The 18,066-nt window shown below is 40.5% G+C and overlaps 1 protein-coding gene across 1 annotated transcript in view; it reads left to right on the top strand.

The window, feature by feature from the left end:
• LOC306973117 (guanine nucleotide exchange factor VAV3-like) overlaps nt 1-4,933 on the top strand; it is a 73,317-nt gene extending 68,384 nt beyond the window's left edge. The window contains exons 27-28 of the mRNA XM_079569939.1: nt 3,212-3,360; nt 4,459-4,933. Of these exons, the coding sequence (XP_079426065.1) occupies nt 3,212-3,360; nt 4,459-4,500 (191 nt within the window). The 3' untranslated portion in view covers nt 4,501-4,933. The remainder of the gene's footprint in view (nt 1-3,211; nt 3,361-4,458) is intronic.
• The last annotated feature ends 13,133 nt before the right edge of the window (nt 4,934-18,066 follow it).

Here is an 18,066-nt window from a genome sequence, read left to right as displayed (position 1 = left end):
GTTCATATGTGGTGGCAGAGGAGACATTGAACTTTGTGACAGTTTTCGTTCCATGTGGATAGACCCAGTTATTACCTTAAACCGAGCCGATAACATTATATTTTTTGACAGTTACCATAGTTACCACTGTAGATTTCTTATCTGCCCTTATCCTGTTATGGACGCTTTTCAAAAATGCAATCTAATTACTGTGGCCACCGTTCTTCCATACTGTGATATGTTCTTACCTGAGCTTAGACGAGTTGACACGTACCTGTCTGGTCTTTGTGCGTGCCTGTGGAAGAGATTGGTCGCTTCCATCTTCACCCCCGTTTGGAGCTATAGGAATATGCTGGGAGAGGCCAAATGCTAACAACATCTTTGGTCGTTTTGCGTAACTGAGGGCACACACAAAGACCAGACAGGTACGTCTAATCTCAGGCAAGAACATATCTCAGTATGGAAAAATGGTGGCCTGTTCCTTTAAAGTAGTTAACCTGTTAACAGACGCACATTTTCTTTAGTTCGGCTTTATCCAAATCTACGTACAAATCTGACCGTGACTTTTTTGTTCTGTTGCCACTACGTTTTTAATTATATTTTTGTCATGTTTTTGTATTTTGTGTCGTCATGTTTTGTATTTTTTTTTGTTTTCTACATCCTCTACATTCCTGCTTTTTTGTCATGTTTTCGACTCGTTTTTTGTCACTTTTTAATTGTGTTATTGTTACTTTTTTAGCACGTTTTTGTGGCCCTTTTTGGGGGGGTTTAATTGTGTTTGTGTCGCTTGTTTATTGTGTTTTTGTCGCTCTTGTTGCTTTTTTGTCACTTTTTTGTTGCGTTTTCATCCTTGTTTCCGTCACTGTTTTGGTGCTTTTTTTCAAGAAGCTTTCAGATTTGGGTAAAGCCAAATTGGAGAAAATGTGCTCGGTTCAGGCGGGGGTAAAGAGGTTAATACAAAAAAAAAGCAAAAAAAACTGTTCCTGTGGAGTTTGAACACATTATATTTCTGCGTTCCTGCTCTTCCCCCTGGAACAAAGCTCAACAAAAACTCAAACCTGAAGCCCATCTACTGTGTAATTTTACCTCATTGCAAAAAAATATTGCTTTTAATGTCGCCGTCATTGAAGTTAACTTTCAGGTATTTTGATTAGTTTTCAGCTAAATTCAAACCGTTCTCGGGAAAACGTCCTTGTCATTGCTGTCTCCTCACAAAACATGCCACTAAAAGTAAAAAAGTAAACAAGGCTCTTGGCATACAAGAGATTTCACCTCTACAGTCTGACGCGACGAGAAGTTGTACAAACTCCCAATGACACGTAACGTTGTTTGCCAGTTTCAGCAGCCAAACATTTCATTTGAAAGACATGACTGTTATTGTTTGGCAAGGTTTATGCAGGTAGTGTCAAGTCAAATTCAAATGACAGGTTTTAATGCTTTTGAAAATATGGCTTATTTGGAAGGATAACATCAGCTGCAGAATTATCATGGTTTTCAGCTGTTGACAGGAAGTGACTTAGATAAAGGGAAAGTTCCAGAGCAGTTTGACTCATTTACCTAACATGGTTGGCACGGCAACAGTTTGCCTTCATCTATAGATACAGACGGCATCTCGTCATAGAAGGGGGCGTGGCTTCGCCGAGGGGGAAAATAGAATCTTTAGAGAAACACAATTTATCACTCTTTTTAGCCATTTTCTGGTGGAATATAAACTTATTCATCACATATAAATAAAGTCAAGTGTAAATCGGGTCCATATGGATATTTTCTCACAGCAGATTGTTCAGTAGAAGTGAAAAAACAGCAGTTGTAGCGCGCGCTAGCATTAATGCGTTAGCATTAGCCCGATGCTAACATGTAGCATCAAGTTAGCATTCTCTGTTATTTATGTTGAACCACTTTGCTCCTCCCCATGTGTCTGTTTCTTTCTTTAGTAGAAAACTATATTCATAATTCAGCATTTGTTAAAGTAGTTTTTGAATAATTAGAGAAAGTTTAGATTTTTCTCCAAATTGTTTTCCCCCTTAACTGTTTTCTAACATGACCATATATGGGCGACTCCAGAGATGCCGTCTGTATCTATGTCATTTCCTGTCAGTGTCCAATAAGGAAGTGAAACTATAAGCATCACAAAAATGGCCAAACTATAGAAAGCTGGGTACAGTCTTTAGCAAAATCTTAAATATAATTGTGCTAGCTACGTTTTCCGGACTATAAGACGCACCAGCCAAAAAATGCCTAATGAAGAAAAAAACAACAGGCTGAATAGGTGTACGGTTTGCTATCGTAACGCATTGATGGTTAGCTACATGAAGCGTAAACAACAAACTAAATAGTCTGGTATATAAACGTCACATAAGCAGTTCAGATAACTATAGCATAAAGAACAAACCAAACTCTCGATCTCACCCTAAATAACTAAATCCATGGAAATCTTCATCCTCAGTGTCACTTCTGAACGATCGCCTTGGCAACGACCTGGGCACGGAGGCGTAACTGCAACGTTGACAAGCCTCTCCCGGCAGCACGTTTTTCAAGCTCTCATTTACAAACTCGTTCCTCTAGCTGTGGCCATCTAGCTTTCAGCCCACGATTAGCTTATGAGTAACCTCCGCTTTTCGCCAGTCCCTCAGTCGAGCAGCAGGAAAAAAGTTTCTCGCTCACTCCAAACTTTCTTCCTGCTGCTCGACTAGCCTGCAGCGCCCTCTAGCAGCTTGTGAAATTATATATATTAATTTTAAAAAAGCACACACAAAAATTACATATTAAACTATGAAAAAAGTGTGACTTATAGTCCGGAAAATATGGTATGTTTTAGAAAAAATGTTGTCTATTGTGTCATATGCACTTTAATGCCTTTTAATGCACAGCTAATCCTAATATTTTGAATGCCACAAATGCAAAACACAGCATTCATGTTCCACAAAACAAAGGAGGGGGAATTTGGATATTTAAAAGCATATTGGAAGCGCCAAAAACTACTGTTGCATGTGTTTGGGACGATATTTTCTGTATTTCCTATGAACTTATGGAGAAAAGGCCATATCATTTTCATGAAAGAAACTGAGATTTAATTAATGTTGGAATCAAATTCATTGCTTTCCAATGACTCTTAAAGCCTTTAGTTTAAAAACTGGGGTTTCTGCTGTGCCTGAATACACTTAGTGCTTAAATGCAATTGTTTAAACCTTACTATAATTGTAATGTATTTTTCTTGGTGTCTGTATTCCAGTGTTTTGTCCTCGCGTGGTGGGCATCGCTGTGGCCCGGTATGACTTCAGCTCCAGGGACACTCGGGAGCTGTCTCTGCTTCAAGGAGACAGCATCAAAATATTCACCAAAATGTCTAACGGCTGGTGGAAAGGAGAAGTGGACGGGCGGGTGAGATATTTTTATGAACTATGTTCTCATTCGATTATAAGTCAGAACATTTTTATAACAAGGTGAATTGACCTAATAACACCTGGCCATTTTTGCAACATACAAATAATTGGAGGAGGAGAAGGTTGATATTGATCTGAAGGTTGTTTTGGTGCAGTGAAACTTTGAAATTTTTGGATGATTTATTATTATTTATTATTAAACTTATTTTGTTTTATCTAGTATCTCCCTCCACTGCTTGTAATTGATGAAATTGAAACTACAGATTGACTACAAATAGGAGAGCCTGAGTTTGTGTTGTCAAAACAGATTTGAGGGATTCCTGGCGCAATCCATAAGAATAAACCAGTTGGCATTTTAAAATGGTACATACTGGAGTTGTTGGTCACAGACAGTATAAACACGGCTATAGATACAGTCGGCATCGCGCCATAGAAGGGGGCGTGGCCTCGTGAGGGGGGAGGAAGTATGTTTTGGGAAGCACAATTTTTTCACTCTTATTAGACGTTTTCTGGCGGAATGTAAACCTGTTTATCACACACAAAGTCAAGTCTAAATTGGGTCAATGTGGATGTTTTTTCACAGCAGATTTTTCAGTAGAAGCGAAAAAACGGCAGTTGCAACTAGCGTTAGCATGTAGCATGATGCTAACAAGAAGCATCATGTTAGAATTCTCTGTTATTTTTGTAACTATGGGCTGTTGAACTCCTATGTCTGTGTATCTTCATTGGGTAGAAAACGACATTCATTATTCAGCATCTGTTAAAGTAGTTTTGAAGTTATTATCAAAAGTCGAAAATGTTCTTCTTCTTTGTTTTCCCCTGCGACAAACATGACCATATAAGGGAGATACCGTCTGTATCATAAGTATCTGTTAGATATAGGCTATTGGATTTTAGCTAATGTTCGTTTATGGACCGCTAGTTCCATCTCAAATGGTATTTCTTTGGTAACATTCAGTTTCAAGCATTCAATCCCAAACGCACTCACCAACTCACTCACTAACCAATACGAAATTGTTGTTCTCACTTAAATAGGATTTATCTTTTGAATACCACAGATTTATTTACTTCAATGATGTAATTTGCGGTCTCTCAGGTGGGCTGGTTTCCCTCGACCTACGTAGAAGAGGAGGACTGACACGTCAAGTCCTGTCCCGCTCTGCCTCTGTGCTCTGCAAAAGTCTGACGTTGAACTGGGGACTCGAGTGAACGCAGCGCTCCCCTCAGAAACCTCGCTCTGCCCTTTGACAGACAGTGAAAGAAGGGTTATGTCCCATCACACGGTAGCAGGACACGTCACCTTGTTCTCTCCGGCCCGACCTGCCCTCTCAGCCCCGGCCCCCGCGGCATCACAGGAAGTGTAGCGCACCCAGATAACCCCTCTCCCCTCTGTCCCGGGCTCACCTTGTCCCATTATTGATGTCTCTATTGGCCGGTGAGAGCGCTGCCGCTGCTGGCCTCGGGTTTCCACAGCGGGACGGGGGCGGCCTGCTGATGGGGCAGAGCTGTCCTGACTGCGCCGCATAACGCTACGGCACCTGGAAATGACTGCTCCTGAGAGGAAGTGCACTGGGCAGATAATGTGTTGATAAACTTTTTGCTACAAGATGATTTTCTAAAAACGGGAAGCTTTGTGACCTTTGTGTCTTTTTTTCAGTCAAATGTCCCGGTCTGTCCCAGCTCAATATCTTTTACCTCACACTATGCAAAAATGAATAATACATGATTCAATATAGACTGAAATATCAACAGGTTTGTTCCCATTTTTCAATGCACTGAACTCAAAGATGTTGATTGTGGTCTGCTCATCTCCATTGTAGGGATGTCACAATTTTAAGTTCTTGTGGCACTATAATTGTGAGGAGAAATATTGTGATTTCACACCTATTCCCGATTATCGAAATAGACACTGAACATAAGTGTTTCATATTGTTTGGGTCTCTATTCAATTTGTCAGTTTATGCCTATCTTGCACTTCAGGGAAACCACTATGCAACGCAAAACGTATAAAACCGGCTTTTTGAAAATCACCCCCAGCAAAGAACCTGCCCAGAGCCGCATTATCAAACACTGACACTTCTTTGTGTAATAAAAGAGCATTTTGTTGTCATTTTCTCACTGTATTTAACGCGTTAAAATGTACGATTACTGCACACTATGAAAGCATTTGGAAATATATATATTTCATCATTTAAAGCAGTGCTAAGTAACTTTAATAGATCCTTTTCGTAGTCCCCCTGGGGGTAATACAAGTGTTAATGGGATGATTGGAGGGTCTTTCATCTCCCCCTGTTGTCTCTGGCCAGAGAACCACAGCTTTCCTGCACCGTGTCGGAATCACCAATACACACTAATGGAATCACGAAGAAGAAGCTAACAGGCTAACGGGCAAAGCTAACTGCAAGCTAGTGCCACTTTACACAGTATTTACAGCCAAGTTTGAGGGAAAAAAATAATTTCCATTGTGTAATTGGATGCACGATATCCCTCTCTCCCTTCGCTTTTTCTGTCAGCGTAGTATTTTCTCTCTCTGACAATCAATAAGTTAAAAAAATCGCAACTTGCTACAACACCTGCAGTTGCACTTATGGCCTCTAGGAGCAAGAGTTACTTAGTACTGCTTTGAAAAAAAAATTGCGAAGCTTTCCTCATCATTTGTTAATCATTTATCAGCCCACGAGTAGAGATTAATTTTATTTTTCTGTCAATTTTTACACCCGAAAAGACAACGAGCCTAAACCGTTTTCTTAAACTTGACCAGACACCGGCATCGTGCGCTCTGTTACTATGGCAACTATCTGGATGTTTATTAATGCTGACAGGCATTAGTAAAACCGTGAAGATGTGTACATGATGAAATGTTTACTACTTCTTACTTTGATGGTGTAGTTAACAAATGTACTACAAAATGTGGATTTGTTTCACAAAAACGGTATTATGAGAATTACACAATGTCTTTTGTGGTTTGAAGTGTATTGACAATCTCATGTTATTTATTATGAAAAACTGAGTTGCAGTTGATTGATGTCGTTATGCTTGGAAAACAGTTGCACTTATAATCCAGAGCAGTGGTTCTGGTACAGATTGTTTTCAAGACAGGTCAGAGGTGACATAAGAAATGTACTCTTAATAAATCAGGTATCCCAGCTTTACCTAAAATAGATTCCTTTTCCACAGTGCACATTGGAACAATTGAGCCATTATCCTTTGTGGATGTTACCATTTCAGCCCGATCCTCTGACCTTGCACAAATGACTTGACACACGGTTCATTTTCAAAGTGGGCGAACGCGTTTGAGTTTCGGAGGATAATTTTCCGCAAGCCCCCACATCGTTTGATCGTCCCATGGCCTTTTTTCCATTCATCATTTTCACTGTTTGCTTTCAGCTCCTTCTGGTTCGAGAATGACTGACTCAATGGTGATGTAAGTGCGGCTCACTGTAGTGCAAAGGTATGGGCCCGCGTCTTTTTCAGAGGTGCTTTTTCCCCCCTTCAAAAGCCAACATCCCGCTAACCAGTTGTGTGTGTCTTCAATATTTAATAAACGCATAGTCTTTGAATTGTACTTTTCAAAGGCCAGTGTGTGCATGTGTGTGTGTTTTTCTTTTGGGCAGTTGTAACAAAGGTATTGCATTACAAAAGTCACCATTGTTTGACATTGGGGCATATGGAACTTCATCAGTTTAAAGCAGTACTAAGTAACTCTTGCCCCTAGAGGCCACAAGCGCAACTGCGGGTGTCATAGCCAGTTGCAAGTTTTTTTTACTTATTTATTGTCCGTGAAAGTAAATACTACGCTGACAGAAAAGGCGAAGCGAGAGAGATATTGATCTAATTACACAATGGAAATATTTTTTTTCACAATGGAAATATTTTTTTTCACCCAAACGTGGCTGTAAATACTGTTTAAAGTGGCGCTAGCCCACAGTTAGCTTTGCTCGTTAGCCTGTTAGCTTCTTCTTCCTGATTCTATTTGTGTGTATTGGTTTTAATTGTGGTTTTCTGGCCAGAGACACCAGGGAGAGATGAAAGACCCTCCAATCATCCCATTAACACTTGTATTACCCCCAGAGGGACTACGGAAAGGATTTATTACGGTAAACAAGTTACTTAGTACTGCTTTAACTAATTTGCTCTACATATTCAATCGTTTTAATGCTCCTCATAGCTATATTGTTTTCCTGACAGAGAAGAGGGTTTTGAACCAATGGCCACTGGTTGCACTGCTTATTATGACTGCGACGCTTGGGGCCGTGAGGTACATTTTAGAAATCTTGTATACTATTGAGGGCTGGACTTTGATTGGCAGGCCGTTAGCATTAGAGCTAATGGCGAGGGCACTTCGAACTACATGCTCCGCGAGGGCTGAGTCTACAGTGCCGCCCTTATGCCCTTTTTAGGAACATCCACAGCAGGGTAGGAGGAGTCTTTAAATCCGCCATGATTTCCCTCTCGAACGTTGTCATGGTATACGGGGAGGAGTGAGGAGACAGAGTCTATTATCTATTATGTCTATGGTTTGACCTAGCAGTGGTGGTAAATGTGCTCCATTTCTTTACCTCAGCGAAAGGTATTTAAGGTGAATTAATACCCCAACAAGTAAAAGTTCCTATGTATTTGCTTTAAAGTAATCACAGTAGAAAGGAAAATTCACCACAAAACCTGCTGCCAACCTTACTTTTATTTTTACTTTGGAGGGAGTATATAAGAGTATTGTGGAGAAGAAAGTATTATCTTGTGGTAAAAGTAATAATTCTCATTCAATTACAGATGTAAAAGTAGACATTCAAGGAAAAGCTAAATATTAACCATCTTTAACAGTGAATTTTAGGGTGAATGAATGTATGTTTCAACTAAGAGAAGGGAAATGGCAAAGAAGAGTTTCTTTTTGAAAGTCTTCTGAGAAAATAACATAATCCTGGAAAAAGATAAATTAATGTTCACGTCATGAAAATATGAAAAACAACAGAAATAGACAAATAAGTAAATACTTATTATTAACAGTTTATTATACAAAGTTTCATGACCTCTAAAAGTCTTATTGCCAAATAGGAAACTGACTTGGGAAAATTTCACTAGATTTGCATCATGCGCGCAGCCATTTTGAACGTGATACAGCGCTCTCTTTCATGAATTTCTGACACTTCAGAACAAACAACGACTGTTGTCACATGGAAACCTCGGAAGACAGGCAGACATTTTGAAATTGTGCTAGTTATTATTTTCAAATTAGGCGGGTCAAAAAGGTCAGACGAGGTCTTTGATCTTTCTATGTTTGGAATGGATCTGAGGGGATAAGCAGTAATGATGCGGTGAATCTAACTGTTGTGAAGTCATGACAGCCCTGTCTCTCACAGCGGCACATCCCTCCTCCAACTCACTAAAAACAGAAGCAAAAGGTTACTTTCCTACTTGAAACCTATAGAGGAAACTTAAGTATTTGTTTGCTAAAATGCTGTCCTGTAAAGTCACACATAAGATTAGCCTTTATTGATCTGACAATGGAGAAATTCACGTCACAAATTTGCTCTCATGATCACTCATTGGGAAGCAAATAGTCAGGAAAATGTGCAATCAAAGAACAGGATAATATGCAAATAAGTAAAAAATATGAATAATATAAAAAATAATATAGAAAATTACACAGAATGTAAAATATCAGCATATCAAAATGTCAAGGTTTACAGTCATGGTTCAGGTGACTGACAAAGTGACAATTTTATTTTGCCGTGCTGGATCGAAACAGGAAGTCACTTCTTGGGCGGCGTTGTTTCGATTTGAAGTTATGCACAGAGTCAATTATTCAGTGACTTTGTTTCACAGTAGGGTTGTACAGTCTGACAGTAGTGTGGATGAAGAACCTGTGCTAGCGCTCTGCCCTTTTTGTACAGGGCATTGGTATTGTGGGACCAGCCTCGTTTATTGTTGAGGTGAACTGTCCACGAAGTCAATGTCCTCCCCTGGATGTTCATGGTGAGGTAGAGTCCTCCTCCTCCTGAAGTCGATCACCATCTCCTTCGTCTTACTGGTGTTCAAGCACAGGTGGTTTCACTCACACCAGTCCACAAAGTCCATGATGACCGACCGGTGCTCCAGGTGCTTCCCCTCAGACACACAGCCCACGGATAAGTCGTGGGTGACACCAGTTTATTGACTTAGACAAGCTTTGTTGATCTCCAAAGGCTCCTACGAGGTATGTTCATAGAAATGGGGGAACAGTGGGATTTGCCTCTCGCCTATGACCCCTAAACAAAAGGTCTTTAATGGAATGTCTAGTTATTGGAGTTTGCTATGCACAGTAGAACAACTTTTCTGTAACCCATTTTTTAACATCCATATTCAACATCTCATATTACTAATTTCAAAAGACATCAATAAACACAGTGAATTGGAAGAAGCTTTTTCACTTTCCATGTTCATTGCAGCAGCTTTTCACCTTTGTTGATGTTGGTATATTGATCTAACTTTGATTCATTCATCAAGCACGTGCATCCCCACAGCCACATTCTGAGAGAAAGGGAGTTCTTTGTCCTGTTCACTCTCTCTCCACTCAGCTCCATGTGACACTGAACAAACTGGCACTGTCCGATCTGCCACACCCGGGCAGCAGCCATCAGCCCATTGCAGTCGCACTGTCCTCTGCGGAGGCGACTTGATTCAAACTGAGGGCAGCAGACTCCGGCTCGGTTTGACTGACAGCGGGAACAATACAGTGAGAATGTTCCCACCTGCTGTGCATCCTCTGCTTCACAGACACGCTCCTCCTGTCAGGCTAACGCTTTCGGAACGCATGGAGGTACAGCCACCGGAGAAAGCCTGGTCGAACTGGGAACCCCCAACCTTCATTCAGTGGATCTATTCTGTTTTTCCTTCATTTTTATATTACTATATTTGGCCTGTATGTTTTTAATAATAGAAACCCCACCTGCTATGCTTAATTTAAGGAGTACGTCAGAAGGAATTTAGGTGGTAGAAAATGCTTGTTAAAGTTGCACAAAGTTCCAGAAAAATAAGGCACAAACAAATCAAAATACAACACAGACAGTCGTGCTTTTTTGACAAATTTCTGCTTTTTCAACATGTGTCTCGATATATACTGAATCTCTACAATCAAAACACCAAGGGCCAGACCTCACTTTGTAGCCTAAATGAAAGGACCATTTTTTCCAAAGGTCAGTGTTGTACATTGTGTTTAACCTAATGGGGTGTTTTACCAGGTATACCATGAGTTTTTTAACCCCGTAACCGAGCACACTTTCTCTAGCCTGACATAAAGCCAGACTGACTTTATTCATGTATACATATAAAGATAGTGGAATTGTGGTAATAGGACACAATTTCCTAATCGAGACTGGAGGTGGGGCTAATGATCGCAGTTTGAACGAGAGTGAACCAATCAAACACGAAGTGACTTACGCTTTGTGTGTCCTGGGCCTTCAACAAGGTCTTGTCCCAATAGGACATGCCCTGAACACCTCCCGAGGGAAGCGACCAGGAGGCATCCTGAACAGATGCCCTAGCCACCTCAGCTGGCTCCTTCCGACATGAAGGAGCAGCGACTCTACTCCGAGCTCCTCCCGGGTAACTGAGCTCCTCATCCGAAAAACAACAAAAAAGTGACAAACGGCAAGGAAAAATCTTAGATGAGTTTTGCAGGTTTTAGCTTTAAAGAAGCTTTCAAGTCGAGATGGGTAAAGACCAACTGGAGAAAATGTGCACGGTTAAGGCGGGGGGTAAGAGGTTAATACGTATCACAATAAACAATGTTATTGTTCATGTCATGAACCAAACCTTATGACCGCAGGTGAGAGGATTGGCAACCAAATTCTCAAAGAAAAGTTTCCATTTCTGTCTCACCTTTGTCCTTGTCATTTTCCATGTATATTTTCACATTTTAGTCCATTGGCTCTATTGTATTGTTCCCTGAATGCTAATACATGGAAAGCCAAATCTTTACACACATACAACAGCCTGTGTATATCTTTCTATAGTGACTGGTGACTCATCTCAGTCTTGGCCCCAGCCTGACATCCATATGCATCATTCTTTGAGCTTTATCTGTCTTCCACAACCCACTACAGCTGTTTGTCCCTCACTGGCCTCCGTCCAGCCCCTTCTGTCACCGCCTTCATCTGTTTGGCAAATGGCGAGGACGGGCAGATTAGAAACATGGGGAAGCATTAAGGGGGCCGTTCTTCTCGCTGGGTCTTTGTGACGACGGCTTTGAGCTGTGACTTTTGTCCTGCAGAGTCTGGAGACAGTGAGGCCAGAAGAGACACGGGGCAGAAGCCTCGAGGGCAGTTACATTATACATAAGCACTCATATGGGAACAGGGAGGGATGCAAAGAGCTGTATTTAAATCTCTATTTTACTTGGCACTGACTGCGTTTTGTTTTCATTGGTGGTTAATTGTGTTTATATATGTTTTTACTGATTCTTACCTCATGTTTCACTGCACTTTACGGGATCTTAAAGGCCCTGCCTCTGACTCTTTTCTTTTAGTTTGCCTCATAGAGCAACGTCAGGCTCATGGGCCAAATCTAACCCTCCAGCATAAAACCTCTGGCCCACAAGATGATTTTGAGGAATATTTTTATACAAATCAGAGATCAAATTCCAGTTAACATCTTCATCACAGTCATATTTAACAATGAGTAAGAAAACAACAACATATTTTAATTTTGTGATGTATAGTCTAATGTATAGGTCATACTTTGTAGCCTGTCTGGGTTGTTTTTTAGACTGTGTTCTTTGTTCAAGCAAAGGACGTGACATAAACAGAGGTATGAACTTGCAAAACGCTAATACTCACATGTCACTGATGTTTCTGATCATTAAAACGGCAAACGACTTAATTTAAAAGTGTGAATGGTCTGAAACTGATACTGTTATAATGATAATAATCGTTATTTTATTCAGCAGTGTTTTTTTTTGTAAAATGTGACTTTATTCCATGATTGTGCTGCTTTGCAATTCATTTTGCCCAGGTCCTCATTGTAAATGCGAATTCTCAGTTGACTCACCTGGGAAAGTAAAAAATAAATGATAAATGACACGTACCACAGGCATAATCCTGTCAGAATACGATGAGAAAAAAATAAAATCTGTCATGCTGTCACTCTTATAAATGAAGGTATTAATCAGGGGGAAATGCAACAACAACAGTGTTTTAAAGACAAATAACACTATGTAGCTAATAACACTTGGGAAACAATGGATAATTTCCTCTCACTAAAGTCCTTACAGAGTAGTTAGAGAAAGCTTGACGTGTTCAGAGACACCGGGAGAAAGTGAAATTGTGATCTCTGGCTGAATTATCTCCGTAAGTCCCGGTTTTACCATCCGCGCCCTGTGGACGTCTGTACCGGGGTTAAACTGAGATTTACACAAAGTCCCAAACTCCTCTCTGACGCTCTGGTTCTTCACACGAGAGCTGACTTTATCCGGCGCATTGAAATTCCACTGCTGACGTGTGACCACCGAGAGAAAAGCATAAAGTCACCGGTCCAGGAATAACGTGTGGTCCGGTGAGAGAAACGCAAAAGTGGTACAGCTCTTGGTTAAAGGTGAGGTGGACATTTGATGTTCAAGGTTTTACAGTGACAAATTTAAAGGCACACTGTGTAACATATAAGAAGGAAGATCACAAATGAAGGAATTGACAGATACTCATACCGTGAGGCCCGTTAGCTACTCGTACTTTCTAGTCAAAAGATGAACCATCTGGGACCCTTCTCACTGCTAATGATGTCTCAGATAATTTTGTTATAGATACGGACGGCAACACCTATCCACATATTTATCACACACCAATAAAGCCACGCCAAAATCGGGACCATATGGATGATTTTTTCAGAGCAAATTGTTCAGTAGAAGCGAAAAAACGGAACTCATCGCTAACGTTAGCAGCATGAAGATAACGTTAGCTTCCAGGTTAGCATAGTCTGTTTTTGGGTTGGAAGATTCCGAAAGGTCACGTGACTCTCATAAAAAACAATATATAACAAAAAAGTGTAGACTATACACAGTTTCAGAGGTGAAACTGTGAGATGGATGTAGTTTCATGAGGGCCATATTGTTAAAACAGTTTTTTGCTAGTCTATGAAGAGTCACGTGATCTGTGGGGCTCCAGACCTCCACAGGAAATGACATCACCTCCACTTTTTTTTTTTAAGTTAATCTCAGTAAAAACGGCTTTCGTACACTCCACTATCCTTAAAGTTAGGGTTAGGTTTAGTTTGGATTTGTTTAGCGTTGCCCTGCTGAGGTGACATCATTTCCTGTGCTCCTTCATTCTCGTTTTCTATGAGACTGTTTTTTTTTTTAATGAGCTGTTGAACCACTTTGCTCCTCTCCATGTCTCTATATCTTTATTTAGTAGAAACATATATTCATAATTCAGCATTTGTTAAAGTAATGGTGGAGAAAATGGGAGAAAGTTTAATTTCTTCCCCCTCTTCTTTGTTTTCCCTCTCTGGCAGCTTCAAACATGACCATATATGGGCCATTTCAAAGATGTCTGTATCCATTTGTCACATGTCACTCAAATGCGGAGGACTCTTTGTTGTTGACTTGTTCACCTTAATACATTTTTTTCGTAGTCCCTCTGGGGTAATGGGGCGACTGGAGGGTCTTTCATCACGAAGAAGAAGCTAACAGGCTAACGGGCAAAGCTAACTGCGGACTAGCGCCACTTAAACAGTAGTTACTGCCAAGTTTGAGTGAAAAAAAATATCTCCATTGTGTAATTGGATGTACAATATCCCTCTCTCCCTTTGTCTTTTCTGTCAGCGTAGTATTTACTCTCACGGACAATTAATGAGTAAAAAAACGCAACATGCGGCGACACCTGCAGTTGCGCTTATGGCCTCTAGGGGCACGAGTTACTTAGTAGTTCTGCTTTACAAACCTGTATCCTTCACAACAATCTTTATAACATATCTCTCACCTGTAAATTGGTTTAACATGTCAAATGGGAAGAAGATAACGCTTTTTCACAGTCTTTTGTAGTTTTCGTTTCTTTCACTCAGGTAAGCCGCCATGTTTGTTTTGATGCAGACACATTTCTCAGTCATGGCTATTGTCCAGATGTCTTTCTAAGAATAGGAAAAAACAGGCAACTATTTATATGTAAATGTATTTCCGATAACTTAGTAGTTAGGAACAATCTATTGTGTAATGTATTTAGAGAATTATTATTATTTTTTGTCAAAATAAGGTCCAAATGCAAATGTAAAATGTATGAACTTGCAAACTGTTTTAAATGTTGGAATATTTTATGATAATCCAAAGATCTCCCGGATGATTTCACTCTACCTTCTTCTTACCAGTTAATCAATCTCAATAACATTACTTCAAATAAATAACTTTCACTTTCGCTGACATTTTGCACCGCTTTCCTAAAGCAAATTGAGCAGAATTGGTCTTGCATCTCAGATAGGCGGGAAAAAAACCCTCAATAAAATGGTGTGTCGTGTGGCGAGTCCGTCAGTAAAATCGCAGCAATTAAGATCTCCGGATCAAAGCGGTGTAAATGAGCTAATCCTCACAGAAGCACTGGCCTCTCTCTGCTCTGTGTCTGTCGCTCGCCTTCCCTCTCCGGGCTCTTCCTCCCGTCTCCCTCACTCCGGCTTTGATGCTTGACAGTGGTTGGTCTCCTAAATGCAAAACGGTGAATAAATGTGTGTTAATGGGTGGCACTTTCAAATCCTTAATGCCAATTTGCTCAGGCCGGGAGTGTGGTGTTTTTAATTCAAAAGGGGCCTTTAAGAAATAATTGGTCGGCGTGAATCTGGAGCCACATGCAGCACACCCTCCCCTCCCCCTCCCCCAAACACAAACATACAGTATGAAGGGAAACATCCAGTGCATTTTCAAATACTCTACCCTAAAGAACGGGATCAGCTGACATTGTGAGAGAGTCCAAATCTTAACCCCGTTGAGAATCTTCAGGATGTGCTGGAGGAGGCTTTGCGCGGTGGTCACGCCCTTTGGTGAAACATTAATGAAACACTGGGTCTTTTGACATTGCAGGATTTTACTGAAACCCATCTAGATTAGTTTAAATGTGTCAAATTATTTCACTTGTTCTGAGATGTTTCTCACTTGTTTCAATACATTTTGTCTTCATTTCAGCTTAATTAATTTGCTTATGGGGTAAGAAAACAGTTTCTGAATTTGCTTGTCAGCTACCCCTTAAAGGAACAGGCCACCATTTTTCCATACTGAGATATGTTCTTATCTGAGTTTAGACGAGTTGTTAAGTACCTGTCTGGTCTTTGTGCGTGCTCTCAGTCACGCATTACGACCAAAGATGTTGTTAGCATTTGGCCTCTCCCAGTATATTCCTATAGCTCCAAACGGGGGTGAAGTTGGAAGCTACTTCCACGGGCACAAAGACCAGACAGGTACGTATCAACTTGTGTAAACTCAGGCAAGAACATATCTCAGTATGGAAAAATGGTGGCCTGTTCCTTTAAATTCCCCCACAGACCCAGGGGGGTCCCATCAGGCAACACATAGTCGGCACACATGATAAGGCAGAACCTTTTGTGTGGGACAGTATAGGTCCAAAGCTTTGGGTGAAAGCCCATGATACATTTTAGAAGCAAAACATGACAGTGCAAAATTATGTCTTGTTTGCAGTGTGATCAAACCCAGCCTTCTATAGCGCTCAGGTGCTATTTTCTGGCAGCTGGAGAATTATGCGCATACATCTCCGCTGTAGGCTTTCTAAACACCAATGTTTTTCCAATACCACATAGCAGCACTGAGCAGTACTCGAGATCTGATGTAGGCCTTGTTTATGCTCAGCAGTAGTTTGTTGCTTCTCAGTACTTTGTCTTAAGAAGCTTGTCCCATTGGCAGTTTTACTTTCTTATTTCAAGCAGGATTGAGAACCTGTGAGCAATGTCTTTAAGCAAGAAAAGTAAACTTGGTCCTAACACATAAAATCACATAAAAGCTACAATGTTAAAGATTTATGAAGTACTTGGACATGAATAATGTGAGATATTTGCTTTGAACAAACATGAATATGATGGTTTGTTTCTTTGTGAGTGACCATTTGTAAACATGCATGAATACGACGGTTCAGTATTTTATATTGTTAATGTAGCATCTGAGGATGACCTTTGCTCTTCACCGTGGTTACCGCATTCCAGAGATGACCAAAAAACCCCACTTCAAGACCCCAGACCATTTTATGGTTTTCACTTCCTGTCTTGTGAATGGCGGTTCAGGACAGAAAAAGACTGTGACGATCTATCCTTTAGACTTCACAACCACACGAGAACTCTTTATTGACCTTCGAATTGGACTAAAGACTGAATCTCAAACATCCGATTTGAGTAATAAGCCAATTCTTTAATTCATGGACAGTGAGAATGAACTCAACCGATCTGTTCTAATGATGAATTCTTCCCCAGGTCAAAAAGATGCAATGTACATACATACTGTTTGAAATGTTGGAATGCATTTAGAAAGTTTGTGAAGTTGTTAATGTGTTTATCGCAATAGGAATGTATTTCATGAATTTCTCGCCAAGATAAGGCTTCCTCCCTCCCCACTTGGGCCCTAATAATATCGGGTTACGGACTGAATCATTGGTCCAAGAGTCCCGTGGAGGGCCGGCCTGGTATAAAAGCTGGAGAAAAACATTCTCTTACTCTTCTTTAAAAAACGTGCTTCTGAGAGGGTTGGAGAAGGAGAGACGGCAGGATGACATCCCCCGCTGAACTCTGACCTCTCCTTTGTCTCAGATGGACCACAAGAACTTTAAGTTTGAGCCCGTCGTTTGACGTGATTTGTAACTATCTGTTACTTCTTTTAAGAACATTTGCATTTTTCCTACAAGACAACAACATTTTTGATCGCTGAGCTTTCAGCGAAACCAATTTTGAGTCTTGCTTGACGCCCAAGGCCAGAGGAGCTGCAGACAGGGCCGTGTCTGCATCAGCTGAGAATCGCCACCCGAGAGACCACGACCACTGGCCGTCGAACACCAGGACTTTGGAACGCCGGACCACAGTTGGCGTGGAAACCATTCTCACGGTCGTAAGCGTATCTCACCGACCTGGCTTTTAGAACATTTTATCTGATTATTCATCCTGTTAGCCTTCTAGGTTATTCTGTTTGCACTTTAATATTTAATGCCGTCTGTTAATTGATTTTGATCATTAAACCTCCATAAACCACAGTTTGCTTTGGTAATGTCTAGATTTATTATTCCAGAATAAGGGTCCATGTGTACGTCCAAGACCTCATTTCCTTCAGATAAATCTGTAGTTTAGCCTCCTATTCTTACTTTTATTTTGTTCGCTTGTCGAACTGGTGCCCCGTTAAATTTTAAGGCTAATCTACAACCTATTAATTAATTAATATACAAATTAATTGATTAATAAACCCTCATACCCTACATTAATAACTGAATATAGAATACAAAAACATCTGTAACTACTGTAAATATATTTAAGACTGTAAATATGTGTATGCAGACATATATACATGAAAACGAAATGAAAAAAGTCTACTATATGAGTGAGTATGTTTACATGCCCTCGAGTATCCAGGTTATTAATGGTGATTAAAAGTTTCCTGGTTTTGTCTGGTTTATGTTAACACAGAATCCTGGTTTCAGTTTCCTGGATAAGCCGATATCCAGGTTATTAGAAACCAGGATATTCTCACCATGTTTCCAGGATA

Source organism: Gobius niger, assembly GCF_951799975.1.
Source record: "Gobius niger genome assembly, chromosome: 13".
In the NCBI taxonomy this organism is placed as follows: domain Eukaryota; kingdom Metazoa; phylum Chordata; class Actinopteri; order Gobiiformes; family Gobiidae; genus Gobius; species Gobius niger.
Note: the sequence above shows the minus strand (reverse complement) of the source record. Positions and strands in the feature narration are given on the sequence as shown.